The 19,205-nt window shown below is 37.9% G+C and overlaps 1 protein-coding gene across 6 annotated transcripts in view; it reads right to left on the reverse strand.

The window, feature by feature from the left end:
- The window catches only part of sulf2b (sulfatase 2b), a 226,799-nt gene that overhangs the window by 39,374 nt on the left and 168,220 nt on the right, over nucleotides 1-19,205 (reverse strand). For all 6 annotated transcript variants that reach the window (XM_055187941.2, XM_055187942.2, XM_055187943.2 and 3 more), the window contains 4 exons: nucleotides 12,895-13,145; nucleotides 11,114-11,353; nucleotides 5,101-5,252; nucleotides 4,617-4,786 (listed from right to left, as the gene is read on the reverse strand). In XM_055187941.2, the coding sequence (XP_055043916.2) occupies nucleotides 4,617-4,786; nucleotides 5,101-5,252; nucleotides 11,114-11,353; nucleotides 12,895-13,069 (737 nt within the window). In that variant the 5' untranslated portion in view covers nucleotides 13,070-13,145. The remainder of the gene's footprint in view (nucleotides 1-4,616; nucleotides 4,787-5,100; nucleotides 5,253-11,113; nucleotides 11,354-12,894; nucleotides 13,146-19,205) is intronic.

Below are 19,205 nucleotides of genomic sequence, written 5' to 3' on the forward strand. Positions count from 1 at the left end.
GAATTATTAATACAGTATATTGCCATCAGTGAATTCATAAACCTGAAGACTGCTGTTTACACTCACAGTAAGTTTATAAAATAGTATATTTCGCATAAATGTGTAATTTGAATAAAGAGTGCTCATAAACAGATTTTGATATAATATATACTCTTTTGAAACGAGTAGGGCTTAGACTCATAAACAGTATTTCTTACGTCATGACGTTGGCTGTTGTCTATATACAGCATATCATTCATTTCTGAAGTTCCTAGGTCACTAGGTTTTGCAGATTTATTTCTTTTTTCTTTATTGCTCTACATATAATCCTCTTAATTCTCTCAAAACTATCTCTCTCTCTCTTTTTCTCTGCTCTGATGATTTTTTTCATTTTTCCCTCCATCCCGGGTGATCGAGATGAAACAGGTGCAGCGGGATCATGCGGCGATGGGAACAGGGGGGATTTTCCCAGCGAACAATAGTGCTTGCGCACGCTGTAGCTATCTGTGAGGATTTGGACAATGTCTCTCCAGTGGCCTTGTGCCAGCCAGGGGGCAATGAGGGGTTAATCAAATACAGAACTGTACAAGGGCAAGGAGCAGAGAAATACACAGTTAGCGGGAAGCCATCAGGGAAGGTGAAGCGTGGTTTGCAGTGGACTGAACTGAGAGAATAAGGGCAGACTTGGGAATATTTCATGGAAGAGGATACAGGAATTCTGGGGCACTGACAGCAGGGAATGATGCATTCATGTGAATGTGCGCAAATGGAGGCGTGACTTTGCAATGGATGATTTTTTTCCCACTAAGACATTTCCACTCTGTATTTTTTTAATAAGGATGCGAGTAGGATTCGGTATTCGGTTTCGGCTAAATCCAAAAAATCTGGATTCGGTGCATCCCTAACTGATACATTTGTGGATCCCGTCTGTGAAAACCAAGCTTAAGTTATTTGTACTGTTTTCTACACACTGTAAATAAATTCATCATGAAGTTAAAACAACTTGGTTTTGCAAGTTAATTCAACCTACTATTTTAAGTTTTGGCTTATGAAAAGTTGACATAACTTCTAAAATCTAATTTAAATTGTTTAACTTTATTGTTTTAAGTTAAAGTAACATAAAAACCTCTCAAGGACTTTTAAAAAGAACAAAGAAGTGCCTTGTTTTTAGACGCAACATGTGAATGATCCCTTAAATGTTCACATCAATATATAATGTAATATTTTTGTCAGCAAATGCAAATGGCCCAGGAGTTTAAGGCCGATCTTGTGACAAACCCAAAAACTGTCCCATGTTTTCAGAACACATCTGAAGGAAAGTTGACACATTCAATGTAATATGGGTGCCATGCGACAGGTGCCAGTGCAATAGTGTGGGACATAAGGCTGCCATAAAACACCTTTATATCCTTGAGGTGTGAGACAGGATGAACAAAACAGGCTGTTTGTTTTTATGGGGAGGAGGAGATAACATCAGAAAAATAATAAAAACACAGTGAATAGCAGAAACTCAGGCTGCCTGGAGTTGTCACTTTGAAAGGATGACGGATGTTTTATTCGAGTCGTAAAGTGGGCAGGTTGGCATCTTCAGTTTTTATCTACCGCAGTGGTGGATCGAATGCCTGTTAAACCGTTACAGCCCTAAAAAACTTCTCACATTCTATTTGAAGAATCTTACATCTACTGATGGAGAAAAAAATCATCTCTTCAGCTATTCTGAGTTTCTCCATCATCAGACAAGCAAATGCTTCTGAACTTTCTGTTTCTTTAATGTCTGGTTTCATTTATATTAATGTCCGGATTCCTTAATATTTAATAACAGATAGCAATATTCATAACCAGTCCCTGCCTGTTTCTTAATGCTTAAATGCAATAGATATGAGAGCTCATGTTAGTGTGGTTTTGTGCTTAGACACAATGTCCTGAAAGTCAATTGATTTCTGAGACAAAGAGCACTTTGTACATTATAGGGGTTTATTTGCTATAATAAAGTTCATTTGTGGTGTGTGAACTAGATAATATATCTGTCTGTGTGTGTGTTAAAGTCCAGAAACACATTCTATGCAAGCATGCAAATACTAAAACTCTATTCATTATTACACATAATTACATGTTGCATTCAAATAGTCGCTATTTAGGTGGGCATTAGGTTTCTCTTTCAGGTCAACTATTGTCATAAAGGAAGTCTCTAGTCCAGGGGTAGGCAACGTCGGTCCTGGAGTGCAGATGTCCTGCAGATTTTAGCTCCAACCCTGATAAAATCTCGCCTACCTGTGGTTTTTGGGTGACTCTTTAGACCTTGATAAGTTGTTCAGGTGTGCTTGATTAGAACTGGAGCTAAACTCTGCAGGACATCGGCACTCCAGGACTGACATTGCCTACCCCTGCTCTGGTCTAATGTTAGTTGGTAACACTTTATTATGATTTCAGACATTTTACTAACTATCAGTACTTTGCAACTACTTGTAAACTACCTAAAAATTTAAGTAGGGTAGAGGTTAGTTGAAATGTAGATATATCTGCTGAATATCTGCAAACACTTATGCCTCCCTCAACACACATTCAATTAAGGCCTGGGACAAAAAAGACAATTTTTGCAGCTCATTAATGTGAGTTTTTTGTTTCCTCAGCTGTCAATCAATGCTTCTCGCATAAGGCCCCTCTAAACAAAAAGTGTCTTACAATTTCAAAATCAATATATTGTTTTATGTGAATAAGTAGGCAGAATGATTTTCACACCATTTTATAGAAACTCTTGACTACTAGATTCTGTTTAGAAAAGTCTTGTGAAAACATGTTTAGTTTGGGTTTTGTGGACTTATATCAGTGACAAATGTTGCTTTTTTAAAAACCATGCATGAACATTTTTCTCTCAAAAATACAAACATGTACATACATGTAGCTCATATAATATTGTAGCCCAGTTTGTGCTGAATGCAGTGTTATGAGACACTTGCCATTAATATGTTTAAAGCAACAGAAAAAAGACCAAATGTAAGAGCATGTCAAAACCTCTGCAAGTGTCCCAAAATGGTCATACCCCAGAGGGTTAAATCCACGGGAGACCACAGACATAGGGACAGTGTCAAACGATTCGACCAGACCACGAGACCACACATGTGAGGACTGTAGTAACGATTTCAAAATGACTAAAGAACTCACAGAAACGCAAGATCAAACGTGACTTGGGAAAAACAAATGTTGTGCTAGTTCTTGCATGAGACCTTATAAAAGCACTTGCCATAGTTGTACAAGTCGATATTCTTTCTTAATACTCCTCTTTCATGTCATGTTTGTGAGTGTTTAGTTTCAGTTATAAAAGCACGCAACATCTGGTTGAAACTTGCACGCTCTTATTGGATATTGCAGCTGTAACAAGCCTAAAAGAGACTTGAGATTTGGGCTGCAATAAAACACTAATCGGGTCATGCCCCCTTTCATTGGCATTCAATCGGGCTTAAAACTTCATGTGTGTGGCCAGCCTAACTGTAAGTAACTTGTAATGCAACTACATGTCAACTTATTCTACTAACCCTAACCTCTACCCAATCTCTTAAAGTCTAATACTCTAATACTGCTGGCTTATTTTTAAAAAACGCCGAGCTTCCATTGGAAACAATTAAAAACATGTGCCGGCCACGGGCGTAAAAGCTTTGGTGTGCACGCCACCTTATGAGAGTTAGTTGACATGTAGATGCAAAGATATTTATAGTTAGTTGAATGTCTACAAGTGGACTATCATAACAAAGAGAACTTTTTCATAACAGCATGTTCATAGACAGTTAACTAATTCAATTAGTTTAACGAAGAAAACAAATAAACAGAGATTTGGGTTAAATGTAAGATACTGCCGCAGCAACATTGCCATGAGTTCTGGGTGGGACTATCTGTTTAATCAACCAATGGAAGAGGGGGAGTGAGAAAATTGATTATTTTGCAATTATGACTGAGATGCTAATAGCCATGCGTTCATACCGTACTTTCAAGTACGCACATTTGCAATGCATTGTTTAGGCATTCACTGTTTGTATTATGTGGGATACATACATGAGATATGAAGTTAATGTGATAATGACAAAGAATGAATCCTAGCACAATCGAGCTAGAGAAGACATCTGGCCATGAAATTGTTGTAATTATGTAACATGTATATGCGTGCGTGTGTATGTGTCTTTCTGATGTAGGGATTACAATTCCTAGGAAAAGCGAACATAGAATCCGTAGAATTTATCTACTGGAGGGACAAAAATTGAGAGATCAGGTGGAGAGAGAGAGAGAGAGAGAGAGAGAGAGAGAGAGACCTGGTACCAGCTGGTGGGCAATTAGCAAGAGAGCAAGAGCAACCGACAGGAAGAAAACAAGTGGGTGTGTGTGTACAGTAGTGTGAAGCAAAAGGGTTGTTTCCCTTTTAACTATCGAGTCGCACTTGAGTGGCAGAGAGAGAAACTTTTGTAACGGATGTGTGTGTGGTGAATTCCAGCTGTTTTTTATCCTCCACTCCTAAGCAGGAGCCACGTGATTCCAGCGTCAAGTAATTTGTCTGTCTCACTTTTTAAACATTTATTAATGGTAATGATCAAACGTGCCAGAGTACCAGACTACAATGGGGTTATTTTAGGGTTCAGGTTTGAACTCACATGTGCTGTGATGCATTGGGGAACGCAGTGGTGTACTGCGGTGCCGCATCCTCCGGGCCATGGGGGGCAGCGTGACTGATAACCATCATGACTGGTCTGTGAGGGTAGATCTTCTTGGACATGCGGAAGTAACTAATGCTGTCGTTGGTTATGAGATCTGTCAAGTAGTCCTACAAGAGGAAAAATAAATTTCACTCATCTACTGATTATATTTGATTCAAATTATATGGTTAACACATGGTCAGTGAAATGGCTGTCACTGCAATGCAAGGGGAGAAATAGTTAAGATAGGGAGATCCGAGTTGACCACTGACCTTTAAAATGAAGCATGTAAGAAAAGGAAGAGTTGAGAATGGCATAGTGGAGTATGCCTTTATTTTAAATCATACTAACAAGATTATCAATCAAACTGGTCAATGAATGAATGGAATGAAATGGAGGAATGGATATAAATTGGGGGGGGGGGGAGGGTAGCATAACTGACCTTTGAGTACTCAGCCCCATGTTTCTCTCGGATGCCGTTCCTGCACAGGGTATAGTTATAGAAGCGGGAATTTTTCACCATGGCGACCCACTCCTTCCAGCCCGGAGGAATGTAAGTACCATTATACTCATTCAAATACTTGCCAAAAAATCCTGGGAAAATAAACACACAAGAGACCATAGTTATTTTTTTAGAGCCATATTAATGACCAGAGATACAAATTGTAACATTTCTATGTTTGAAGATTATGGCTATTTTTTCACCGTAATAGAATAGAATAGAATAGAATGGAATATAATAAAATGGAATAGAAAAGAATGTAATGGAATAGAGCAAAGTGTAATAGAATGCAGAAAGGAGAATCGAATAACATAGAGTAATGTGGGGTAAAATTAAGTAGAGTATAATAGAGTAGAGCAGAGCAGAACAGAGCAGAGTTAAGTAGATTAGAATAGAACAGCACAGAGTAAAGTGGGGTAGAGTATAATATAATGCAGTAAAGAAGAATAGAATAACAGAGTAATGTAGGGTAAAATTGAGTAGAGTATGATAGAGTAGAGACAAGTAGAGTAGAGTAGAGTAGAGTAGAGCAGAACAAAGTAGGGTAGAGTAGAGTAGAGGGGAACATGGAGTAAAATAGTGAAGAGTAGAGCAGGGCATTGCAGGGCAAAGTAAAGTAGAGAATAGAGAACAGAAGAAAAGTGTACAATAGAGCAGACTAGGGTGTGGTGTGGTAGGGTAGAGCAAGGCAATGCAGGGCATGGCAAAGTAGGGTAGGGTTGGGTAGGAAAGTGTATGGTAGAGTAGGGCAGGGTATGACAGGGCAAAGTAGAGTAGAGTAGAATATAGTAGAGAAGAATAGGGTAGGGTAGAGTAGAGTAGAGTAAAGTAGAGTAGAGTATTGTAGATTAGAGTAAAGTAGAGTAGAGTAGGGCAGGGCAGAGCAAAGTAGTGTAGGGTAGAGAGAGTAGAGTAGAGTAAAGTAGTGTACTACAGGGAAACATGGAGTAAAATAGAGTAGAGTAGAACAGTCCATGGCAGGGCAAAGTAGAGTATAGAGTAGATAGAGTAGTACAATAGAGAAGACTAGGGTGGGGTAGGGTAGGGTAGAGAAGGGCAAGGCAGGGCATGGAATGGCAAGGCAGGGCATGTCAAGGCAAGGCAGGGTAGGGTTGGGTAGGAAAGAGCAGGGTAGGGTAGGGCAGGGCATGACAGGGCAAAGTAGAGTAGAATATAGTAGAGAAGAGTAGGGTAGGGTAAGGTAGAGTAGAAAGGAATATAGCAGAGAAGAGTACAATAGAGCAAAGTAGGGTAGGGTAGGGTAGGGTAGGGTAGGGTGGAGTAGAGTAGAGTAGAGTAGAGTAGAGTAGAGTAGAGTAGAGTAGAGTAGAGTAGAGTAGAGTAGAGTAGAGTAGAGTAGGGCAGGGCAGAGCAAAGTAGTGTAGGGTAGAGAGAGTAGAGTAGAGTAGAGTAGAGTAGAGTAGAGTAGAGTAGAGTAGAGTCGAGTCGAGTAGAGCAGAGTCAAGTAGAGCAGAGTAGAGCAGAGTAGAGTAGAGTAGAGTAGAGTAGAGTAGAGTAGAGTACGACAGGGAAACGTGGAGTAAAATAGAGTAGACTAGAACAGTCCATGGCAGGACAAAGTAAAGTAGAGAGTAGAAAAGAGAAGAGAAGAAAAGAGTACAATAGAGCAGACTAGGGTGGGGTAGGGTAGAGCAGGGCAAGGCAGGGTAGGGCTAGGTAGGGTAGAGTAGGGCAGGGCATGACAGGGAAAAGTAGAGTAGAGTAAAATATAGTAGAGCAGAGTAGAGTAAGGTAAGGTAGAGTAGAAAGGAATAGAGCAGAGAAGAGTACAATAGAGCAACTTCCCGATTAGCTCTTTTTACTGGGATGCGGCACTAGATTGACCATTCTGGCCATTGCAATCGTCTCCATTCTCAATACCAGTGATGTATTTTGTTAACTCTTTCGCCGCCATTGACGAGGTATCTCGTCAATCAAGAGAAAATGCTTCCCCGCCAATGACGAGTATTTCTGTCTTTCCGCAATACCGCTATTATCCACTAGGTGGCGCCCTTCCGCAACTTTTTAAACCCGGAAGTATTGCCCTATGGCAAGCTGCTGCATGTCCATGTCTGTTTTAAAGATCGCTGTGAATGGGATCTCTATGAAAAGTCTGTCACAAAAATGGAATTATCTCTGCTTTTTGCTCAAAATGTGGTGTTTTTGCAGAAACCTACCCATATTCAAAAGCTGATTACAAAAGAACTATTGAAGGTAAGATGAAACATTTTTTTTGTTTGGAAGCAGAGGGTCTGTTCTTTCATTTGGTATATTGGTATATGTTTATATATTTGAAGAAGAACATTTTCTTGAAGGCATTAAAATCATGAAAAACGCTGGCACTGGCTGGCAACTTTTTTAAAAAACGCTGGCCGCGAAAGTTAATATTAAATATCTTTGGCAAAGCACAGCAGAGTGAAACACAGTAGAACAACGCACAGTATAGCATGCCAGAATATAGTAGAGTAGAATAAGACAAATTATAATACAGAAAAGCAGCACAAAGCACAGTAGAGTTGAGCAGAGCTGAGTAGAGCAGTGTACAGTATTGCACAGCAGAATACGGTAGAGTAAAAAAGATAGAGTTAAGTGCAGTAAAGTGGAGAAATGCACAGTAAAGTCAAGCAGAGCTGGGTACAGTAGTGAATAATAAAGTCCAGTAGAGTAGAACAGAATAGAGTATATATACATATTACTAATACTTATTACACCAAAATACATTTATAGAAAAAATTACAGTGAACACATTCACAAAAATAAATAGAGGACAGAGAGCTGCAGAAGATGGATGAATATTTCTGATAGAAATGTTACATTAGAGGTCTATCTCTTTCCTAGAGGAAGTGAGCTCTAATGGATCACTGTTACTGCTAAAAGCCTGACTCACTGCCAGGTGTGTGTGTGTGTGTGTGTGTGTGTGTGTGTGTGTGTTTGTGCCCAAGTGACTCTACATGCAGAACATTCCCAGCTGGTCATGGTGTGTTACATGCACATAGTAGATCTGCTTGATTTCTGTCACAAACAAAACAAGCCCTTACACACACAAACGCACACAAATACACAAAACCATCTATCACAGCCCAAAGGTTTTCAGTGTAATGAAAATCATCTGTTGGAGACAGATTATGTCAATGTTCGTGCAAGAGTCTGTGGGAGAGTGTTTAAGAGTGTGGGGGGACCTGAGGGCCCGTCAAACTGCATCTCTGGTGAGAATGTATGAAAAATACAACAGACACTCTCTGTTAGTCTTCAGCTTTGACTAATGAAACAGCTCTTAAAGGACACAAATGGCAGATCTATCAATTACACGTGACAGGTGTTTTACATCACAGGTCACGTCTACTTTCATGTGAGGCTGTTACTGTAAAGAAGTATGTGTGAACTGCAGTGTCGCTGAAGTTTCTAGGGAATCTAGACATAATGTATCTCTATGTTCAAATACATTTTGCTGTCCTGCAATTTCTTTGCTAAGAGGATCAATAAAGTTTACTTTATTATTAAAGCCTTTTACACTACTGATCTCTGAGCTGTACTATTCCGCCATTCTCTAATCTGCTGTGCTCTACACTTTGATATTGTACCGTAATCCCTACTCTGATTTGTTTAATCAGCTCTATGCAAAACTAATATACTCTGATCAATTCTAACCAAGTATATCAAAGTACATCTCCTTTGGTATATGTGACCTTGCACTAATCTACTATAATCATCTCTGCTCTATGCAACACCGTACTAACATACTCTAATACTAACTACACCATACTACTCTACCCTACCATATCCTAACCCACCACTCCCGATCAACATCCCACCCACCCCACCTCTACCCCACTCCGCTCAACTCTACTGTACTCCACTCTACTCTATTGCACTCCAATCCATTGTACTCTATTGTACTCTTCTCCACTCTATTCTATTGTACTCTACTCTACTCCATTGTACTCTACTCCACTCCACTCTATTCTATTGTACTCTATTGTACTCTACTCTACTCCATTGTACTCTACTCCACTCCACTCTATTCTATTGTACTCTATTGTACTCTACTCTACTCCATTGTACTCTACTCCACTCCACTCTATTCTATTGTACTCTATTGTACTCTTCTCCACTCTATTCTATTGTACTCTATTGCACTCTGTTCTACTCCATTGTACTCTATTCTACCCTACTCCACTCTATTCTATTGTACTCTACTCTACTCTACTCCATTGTACTCTATTCTACTCTACTCTACTCTACTCTACTCCACTCTGTTCTTTTACTCAATTGTACTCTACTCAATTGCAGTCTACTCTACTTTATTGTACTCTATTTTACTCTACTCCACTCAATTGTACTCTACTCTAATCCACTTTATTCTACTCTTCTCCATTGTACTCTATTTTACTTTACTCTATTGTACTCTACTCTACTCTACTCAATTGTACTCTATTCTTCTCTATTCTGCTGTACTCTATTGTACTCTACTCCACTCTATTCTATTGTACTCTACTCCACTCTACTCTATTGTACTCTACTCTACTCCACCCTATTCTATTGTACTCTACTCCTACTCTACTCTAGTGTACTCCTTTCTCCTCTATTCTACTCTACCCCATTTTACTCAACACTTTTCTACTCTACAGTACTCTACTCCACTCTACTCTATTGTACTCCACTTTACTCTATTGTACTCTATTATATGCTAGTTTATTGTACTCTAATCTATTGCACACTACTCTATTGTACTCTATCATACTCTACTCTACCGTACTCAGCCCTATTCTACTCTCCAATCCACTTTACTGTATTGTACTCTACTCTATGCTACTCTATTCTACTCTACTCCACTCTATTGTACTCTACTCCACTTTATTGTACTCTATTGTACTCTACTCTACTCTACTCCATTGTACTCTATTCTACACTACTCCCCTCTTCTCTATTGTACTCTACTCTACTTCACTCTATTCTATTGTACTCTATTCCTACTCTACACTAGTGTACTCCTTTCACCTCTATTCTACTCTACCCCACTTTACTCAACACTTTTCTACTCTACTGTACTATACTCTACTCCACTCTACTCCATTGTACTCCACTTTACTCTATTGTATTCTACTCTATTGTACTCTATTGCACTCTACTCTATTGTACTCTATCATACTCTACTCTACCATACTCAGCCCTACTCTACTCTCCAATCCACTTTACTATATTGTACTCTACTCTATGCTACTCTATTCTACTCTACTCCACTCTATTGTACTCTACTGTACTCCACTTTATTGTACTCTTCTCCATTGTACTCTACTCTACTCTACTCTACTCCAATCCACTCTACTGTATTGTACTCTACCCTATGCTACTCTTTTGTACTCTACTCTACGCTTCTCCATTGTACTTTATTCTATTGCACTCTACTCTACTCTACTTTACTCTATTGTACTCTATTCTATGCTACTTTATTGTACTTTAGTCTATGGTTCTCCATTGTACTCTACTCTACAGTACTCTATTCTATTGTATTCTACTCTACTCTACTCTCCCCTACTGTCCAATCTACTCTACTCTACCCTACTCTACTCTGTTATACTGTACTCTAATGCACTCTACTCTACTCTGTTCTACTCTATTGTACTCTGCTCTGCTCTATTTTACTCTGCTCTATTGTACTCTACTCTATTACACACTATTACACTGAAGTTAATATTCTATTCTACTATTCTATATCAAGTTAATGTTCTATTCTATTCTATTCTATTCTATTCTATTCTATTCTATTCTATTCTATTCTATTCTATTCTATTCTATTCTATGACACCTGAATTAATTATTCTATTCTATTCTAACCCATTGTAATTTGGTGTATCTTCATTAATCTGCACCAGATTTACTAATAGAACTCTATTTTCTGATAACCTATAATCCGGTCTGTGTGTGTGTGTGAGTGTGAACAACTGCTCTTTACCTGTCCTGTAGCCAGTGTTGTTTAGATAGACCCCAAAGGTCCGTGGCTCATGTTGAGCTTGCCAGGAGGGCGAGGAGCAGTTTTCGTTGTTGGTGTAGGTATTGTGGTTGTGGGCATACTTCCCAGTCAGCATGGAGGAGCGTGACGGACAACACATGGGCGTGGTGACAAAAGCGTTGGAAAAGCGGGTCCCACCCTGTTCCATGATCCGCCGGGTCTTATTCATGACCTGCATAGAGCCTGGAGAAGAGACAGAGAGAGAATGTGTCATATATTCCTGAAGCTCAAATAAAGTCTGCTCTACTAATTGTCCTATTTAAAGAACTATATTCCTCTGTTTTTACTTTCTACAAAACACCAGGGATCAACTCAGCTTCAGAAAGCTTAGAGGCCACAAAGCAGGATTCTTCAAGCTTATTGGTCGCACTGCTAATTTTTATATTAAAGTGGCTAATAGATGTTAGTTACAGTAATTTTACTGGAAATACAACTCAAGAAATGTTACATGATCATCTAAAAATGATCCAGTAAATTTAATAATATTTTAATATGCTTTTTATCATATTACATTATTTATTTCATATTTGGAACTCAAGGAAGGCAAACCAAAACATCAAATTATTCATAACAAGCGATCAGTAAGTCTGACATCAGTGAACATACAGACAGCTGCTTCACATTATATAACAACTGAGTTAAAAACCACAAGATTTAAAATGGTTATAGACGAATGGATGATTTTATTTCTGAAAGCCATTTCTAATATTGAAGGTGTGGCTGTCATGATAATAAAATCATCACGCCGGCCATATGTGCTATTAAACTGCACTGCACCAGACTTCATGACATATCAATTCATTTATTTATGCTCTGTTTGTGACAATAATACCTTTACCAAGAAGAAATATATTGGACTACACAATGTTAAAGTGCTATCATATGACACCAGTTGTCTGCGCCTGCATAATATACATATATATAGTATGTTTAGTGATATATGAAACAGGGTTTACATTCAAAAGTCAAAGTACATTTGTTACAACCTTAGTTACAGAATTTATCTTTGCAAACACCTTTGTTTCACATCATTCTTGGTGTTTCTTCACCTCTCCCTCTTTCTCACACACACAAAATACAGCCAGATGGGCTGAAAGGATATAATGGGAGACAGGAAGTCTGGTTCAATCTGGCCTTTTCAGACAGGATCACCACACCTCGACAGATTCATGCAGAAAGGTCAACACACACAAACTCAAACATACACCCTCCCCAAATCCTCAGTGCACTTTACACTCAAAGGTCAGTATAGATGGGCAACAATTAGTATTCACAAAAAGAAGATGAAAGGGAGGAGAGGGGTCGAGAAAAGAGAGATGGTGATGGAATGAGCATATTTTATAATTAATTATGGGTAAGAGGTTGCACAAGAGGTCTTAAACCTTCTTATTCGTGGTAAAATGACTGGAAAAAAACCTTTTTATGGTTTATTCTCTCTATTTTTGCATCATCATAACATCCCCAACATCCAGGCTCAAGTCTTATAATCAATGAGATTAAGAGGATTAAATTGTGATTTCAGTCATTGATTTTAATCTTTGACATGATCTTACTCAGTCAATATTAAACATATCAAGGTTAGATTTACACAGAATGGTCTTTACATTACCTTTACATTAGTAGCATGAAAACAGTAAATCACAATGGGTTTGTTCTGTTTTAAGAAAAGCATCACATTATAATAAAATACATGATGTAAAGGTAGCTGATTGGTTTCCACTCACCCAGCTCAACGTCTTGGTCATCAGTGAGGATGAGGATGATGTTGGGACGGATGTTACGACGGTCTCTCTGGAATCGAGGCTTCAGTCTCTGATTGGACAAGAAGGCGGAAGCATGGGCCACTGCCAGCACACCCAGCAGCATCAAGAGCCGGGTCATCAGCCCTCGTGTCGCCATGGCCACGAACTTTCACCTCAACCTTTGACCCTGCCGGAGCGTTCGCTCTCACTATGCTGAACTCGGCTTGTGGCACCTGCGGGGAGACAACAGAAGTCAGATGGCTTAGTTTTTAAACCTAGCTGAACTTCAACTTTTAGCATAGGAATTGCATCATGTTTCTAGAGTGTTATTATTAAGGATTCTGACATTTATTCAATAGAGTTCTTGCTCCAAAGACTCGGCACACAATGAAACATCCATAACACTGCGTTCTGCTCACCGAAATATATTTCGTCAGACTCACAGAAGCAGAAAAGAAACTTTCAAACCGTGAAGAACAAAAAAAAAATCATTGGAAAAGTTCACCAAATGCGACAGCGAGACAGCGGCTTATTAAGTGCTTGCCAAAGCAAGCATTTCTGTGACTGTTGCCCATACTTAGGGTCAAAGATTTGAACCCCTGACCCACTTACAATAGGCATGTAATCCATTCCTCACTCATCCCAATAGATATGAATAATACCTCAAATTGTGTAGCTTGTGATTTTTTTTACTTCTACACCTTATTATATATTACTATAATTTTTCAACTGATAAAAATAAAAAATACAAATTGATCAGACTTGAAGATTAGAAGATGGTGAAATGGGTAAAAAATCCCTATAGACAAACTCCTCATATACACAATGATAATCCACATCTAATGACGAGAATATCATACATTCTTACAATTGCTAGGTTGTTTTTAACCCATGCTGGGTTAATATATTGGACAGAATACACCGCTGGCTAAAAAATTACCCAATGCTGGGTTGTTTCCACACAATGCTGTTTTGTTTCAACCCAACTGCTGGGTTATTATAACCCATAGTTGGGTAACAACAACCCAGCATTGGGTAACGTTTAACCTAGCTATGTGTTCTGTCCAATATTAACCCCATCATGGGTTTTAAAACAACTAAGCTTTTTTGAGAGTATAATCTTAGGTTCTTTCTACTAAGAAAGCGGAAAAAAAAACACCTTTTGTATCAACCAACCAAGGGTGCGTTTCCCAAAAGCATTGTTTGCCAACTATGGTCGCAACCCAGCAAACATAGGTTGGACGGCAACGTCGTCTCCCCGGCCAAAAGGAGTCGCAGCAGGATGGCGCAAATGTTGTACTATTAGTCTGAAATCAATGTCGTCTCCCCGTCCAAAATTAGTCGCGGCCGGACGGCTCAAATGCAAAAAATGCATTTATATACGCTTGTATACATTTGTATGTCTATATTAGGTTGCGTGTATTCAAAATTTTATGTACAGGTTTTATGTATTAACGTCCAGAAGAGGACATTTTTAGACGTGCACGGACCGTGCAGAAAAGACGTGTGATTAACGGTCAGATGACGTCAAAGACGTCAGTTGGATTTTCATTTTGGAACTTTTTTTACCCATGACGGGACTAGACAGAGGGACGTATTTTCAAAGGTAATCAGACGCCCAAATGTTTGCTGGGAAGTTCCATCGTTTCAGCATAGTTTAAAGATTTGAGTGTTTTTCCAAGCCCATCGTTCCAGCGGTCATTCGCAAACTGCATCGTGGTTGTAACTACAGCTGTGGTTAGAAGCATAGTTCCTTGTTATTATGACATGTAGACCGGCATTGATCATGCTTTTGAACAAAATAAGCAAGCAAGTGCATGCTATATCCATCATTCTAAATATATACAAAGTACAATTTACATCTTTTAGTTTGTAAACAGTATTAAAGCGCTGTTTTTGAGAAGTGTGCATGTGTATTAACCTATGGGCTTTAATACCCTGGGGAATGCCTAGGAGGAGTGACGTAGAGGGAACTTGAGATAAATGAAATATCTTGAAATAAAACGGAGGACTTAATCAGTCTTCTGATGCAAATTACGTTATTTACAGCAATAATCTGACATTAAATCAATTTATACAGATTAATTCGTACTCCACCTCCCATGTGTAATCATCAACTATGTTGTTGAACCAACATGGTTCAAATGATGAATGTGCGAGTCAGTGCGACAAAGTTTTCGGGAAACAGTCTTGACAAGGTAGGTTCAGCAGCGAGTTACATCCTTGTTTGGGAAATGCACCTCAGAATATAATACCCTACAGCTAGGTTGTATGAACCCCTGGCTGGGTAAAATATAGTAATTTCCAAGCTTAATTTAAACCAACATTGGGATTTGTCTTTATTTTAGCCAACCATTGGTTGAAACAACGCAGCATTTTTAGACAGTTGAAATCATTTAGCAAATCCACAAAAATCACGACAGAACATCCAAAACCTGCATGCCACCTCTCGGAACATCTTAGCAACACAGCAATACATTTTACATGGGCACCCTGCTTAAAAAACAAAACAGCATAGACCAGCATAATTTCCATGATGGTTTGGTGCTGGTTTATCGAGTGGTCCCCAGCATACCAGCACCAAAACACAACATATGCTGGTCTTGCTGGTATGCTAGTTTTTCCAGCAGGGCAAGCACAATTTTTTCAGAAAATGTATAAAATAGACACGTTTAAATACAAAAACACAACCTTGAATACAAAACACAAATATTTTGGAGTAATCTCATATGTATTTTACAATGTTGCCAATCCGTATTAATTCGTACAACCATATTTGTATGTTTTTGTACAATCTGCTTCCGCCCCTGTGATGTTGGGGTTAGGGGTGATGTTTAATATATATATATTTTTATAATACTCACAATCAGTTTTATCATACGAATTAGCCTACTCTTTAAACATGTACGAAAATTATTATGATGGTTTACATGACAATCGATGTTCCCGCTATGAAATGAGGTTTAGGTCAACACAAGTGATACCAAACATCTCAGCTTCCATAATTAAAGATAATAAATGATTTGCATCACGGTCACCATGCAATTTAAGCCCAACGAATCAGGATCATTTGCACACGCATGGTCACACAGACCGACGGTGTCTTGGGTAAAGCTTTCATTGATGCACAATGCTGTTTCATGCACTGTAATCATTTCTTAAGCATGAATAATTTAATAGGATGGAATCCCCCTCTCGGCTACTAATCTGTACTGGAAAATAAAACCCCACCCACTGTTACCCACCATGAGCTAAATACGCACAGCACGCACACAGCGGTGACTGATCTAAAGGGAGGGCAGAGAAGAGTCTTGGCGTGATAACCGCAGAGGAACCAGACTGAGTTCAAGAAGTGCAAGTTCAGTCTGAGGTGGAGAGCAGAAGGATGTCACAGCTTTGAGTCAAAGATCAAATCCACGCTGACAACATCCCAGCGCTTTAATATTGCAACGCTTCTCTTTGTGATATTTTTGCTTTTGTGTCAAAGTAGCTTGCTTCATATTCAGCTATGAAGTGTGTATGTGTGCATGGTGTGGTTGTCTGAGGGACAGAGGAGAGAATTATACAGACCAATTTTAAGATATAAATGCTATTGGAGTCTAGTGGTTAACATACATCTTGAGATACGATGCTTGTGCAGGTGATGGATTAAATATGACTTTTTCTATATTAAAAGTAATTGTTCCATGCAAAATTGTTTCAATCCCACAGAATGGGTTTTATTTCACTGTAGACTGCATATTATTTACCAAATTCAAAGCTATTTGAGTGGTGCTGCAGAAAGCGAGCCAAAAATTGTGCTTTAATGAGAAGTACATTTGTGTACATTTCTGACAGTAATTCATTAAATCATGATTAAAAAATAGAGAAGATACTGTGAGGTTGCAGTAAAATATGGCAGATCGCCTGCAAAGATCCAAGCAATCCAAACTGCATTTAGCACAAACTTTTTTGCATATGTTTGCACCGTTGCACCTGAATCGAGTCCTAAAACAACACAGACTGTGCGTGCAAATGAGCAACGTTATCAGCAGGTGAACTCATTCTTGGTGAATCCCCCAATAACGTCTGTACACGAACATCACACAGATGTCAATCTGTCCTTATCCTGCTCGAACTAACAAACCAACAGCTTTGAGGCTTTGACACACAGATGGCAAGATTTCGTTCTTTTTTTAATTACCCTTCAACATAGAAATGCATAACAGATTGTACAGTTTTAAAAGATACTCAGAGGAGAAGAACAAAATATTTTTAATTATCTAATTATATAAATATTTTTTTTCTATGTCTTTCATACATATATAGAAATGGGTAAATTAATTTAAAAAATTATGTAATGCATATATGAGTCAGGAACAGTGTGTCTTGTTTTTTGAACAACACTTTCATTTTTGTCCACTTTCAAAAAAAATGCCATGTGGCAAAACCAATCATTGTCTATTTTCCAGTGTATAACAACTTACCATAAAACTAACATTTGATAACTATACATTTACACGAAAACTACCGGAATTCTATAAATACTAGAACTGCCAACAGCGGTCATGTCATGTCATATTTACATTCAAAGCTTCTATAGTCATGTTTTTTTTATTGTAACTAATTACAGATGCAAATTCAAGGTAGATTAGTATTCTGTTCATTTTTATTTAAAAAAACATTATGTTACCATAGGCAACAGCCTATGCGCACATCTTCAAAGGCAGGAAAAAGCACTAAGGAGATACACCACCTGTAATGTGTATGGACAGTTTGACTGTTATGGCCATTCAAGGTAGAAATACTCTTTTGTGTTTTGTAATTTTAATAAAATAACAATGTTAGAATAAAATTTACATAAATTTAAGAAAGTCAGGGAACTGTATTTATATGGGTTTATTTCAACAAGTTATTACATTGCAATTTTAAAAATAGTCAAAATGGCTGCCTTGGTAGTTCTAGTGTTAAGAACAATAAACAAGTATAATAATAATTACAGACAACCTTAGCTTGCATTTATTAAAACTAATATTATTGACTAAATTATTACAAATATTTAGCTAAATGTCGCACTTTGACTTTCTGGTTGCACCACCTGACCTTTGCAATTAATTTACATTAAACCGACTTCGACTTGGATGCTGGTAAGCTTTTGCCTGTTATTTCAAATCTTATTTTTTTCTAGTTTTACATTGGTTGTACCACCTGACACAGACAGTGTACCAGCCTACCTATTACATTAAAGTGGCTATTTTTTCAGTATTTGAGAGAAATCTACAAACTTCAGCCATAAAGACCACCTGGGGTTCACTGGATGATTTGAAATCATGTTTACTGTTCATACTTGTTAACTTCTTAATAAAAGGCCAATGATTGTGGTTGTACCACCCTGACATTTGAAAACATCTAAATTGTTAGACAAAAAAATGACTGATATTTGTGAAATTTGTTTTTAGGAAAGGTTTCAAACATAAAATTTCTGTTTGTACAATTATTTTTTCCAAAACAAAAACTGATATTTATTATTAAAAATACTAAAAATAAAATAAAATTGAAACAAAATAGGTGCTCCCGGACACAAAAATATGCATGTTATGTCATATTGGATAGAGGAATGGAAACTATGATTCAAAGAAATTAAGTAATGGAATAAAGTTATGATGTAAAATTAAGAGGAAATATGTAAGACGTCACTAATCGAATAGGCAAAATTGTGACATATCTCTTTTGAATTAGGTCACTCTCTTCCAAACATTCTTAAATCATGTTTGAATCATCAGGATTAAGACAAAATTCAGATTTTTTGCCATCTTTTGAGGGATTATCACATTTTTCAATTAAACTGTTTACTCAGATTATTAAAAGCTTAAAATAGAATATTTTTGTACTATAATTTAAACTAATCCGAAAAAGGAACAGCTGACATATAGCTCATAACAAATTATGCTTGTGTGCCTCATGAAGTATTTAAAAAACATATTTCTTATAAAATATGTCTGTGTCAAAAACAGTACATAAAGCATATTTTTTTCTCAGAATGTGCACAATGTGATTATTTTCCAAGCAAACGGCGCACTGATGAAAAGATTAAATGAAACGCTTTCCATGTTGCTCTCTGCAAAGCGGTCAGAAAGATGGTAAAAGGAGAAAGAAAAAATTGACCCCTTACAGTTATATTCTTGTATATCACTGTTATTTGGCCAGTTGAGTCATGAAGGTTCATAAAAAAATAATTGTACTTAGAATGACAGAAGAGCACAACGTTTAAAGGATTCTGAGAAAAGCACATGACGAAGTTTAATAGGTAGCTT

The sequence above is a fragment of the Misgurnus anguillicaudatus genome, chromosome 13 (assembly GCF_027580225.2).
Source record: "Misgurnus anguillicaudatus chromosome 13, ASM2758022v2, whole genome shotgun sequence".
In the NCBI taxonomy this organism is placed as follows: Eukaryota; Metazoa; Chordata; class Actinopteri; order Cypriniformes; family Cobitidae; genus Misgurnus; species Misgurnus anguillicaudatus.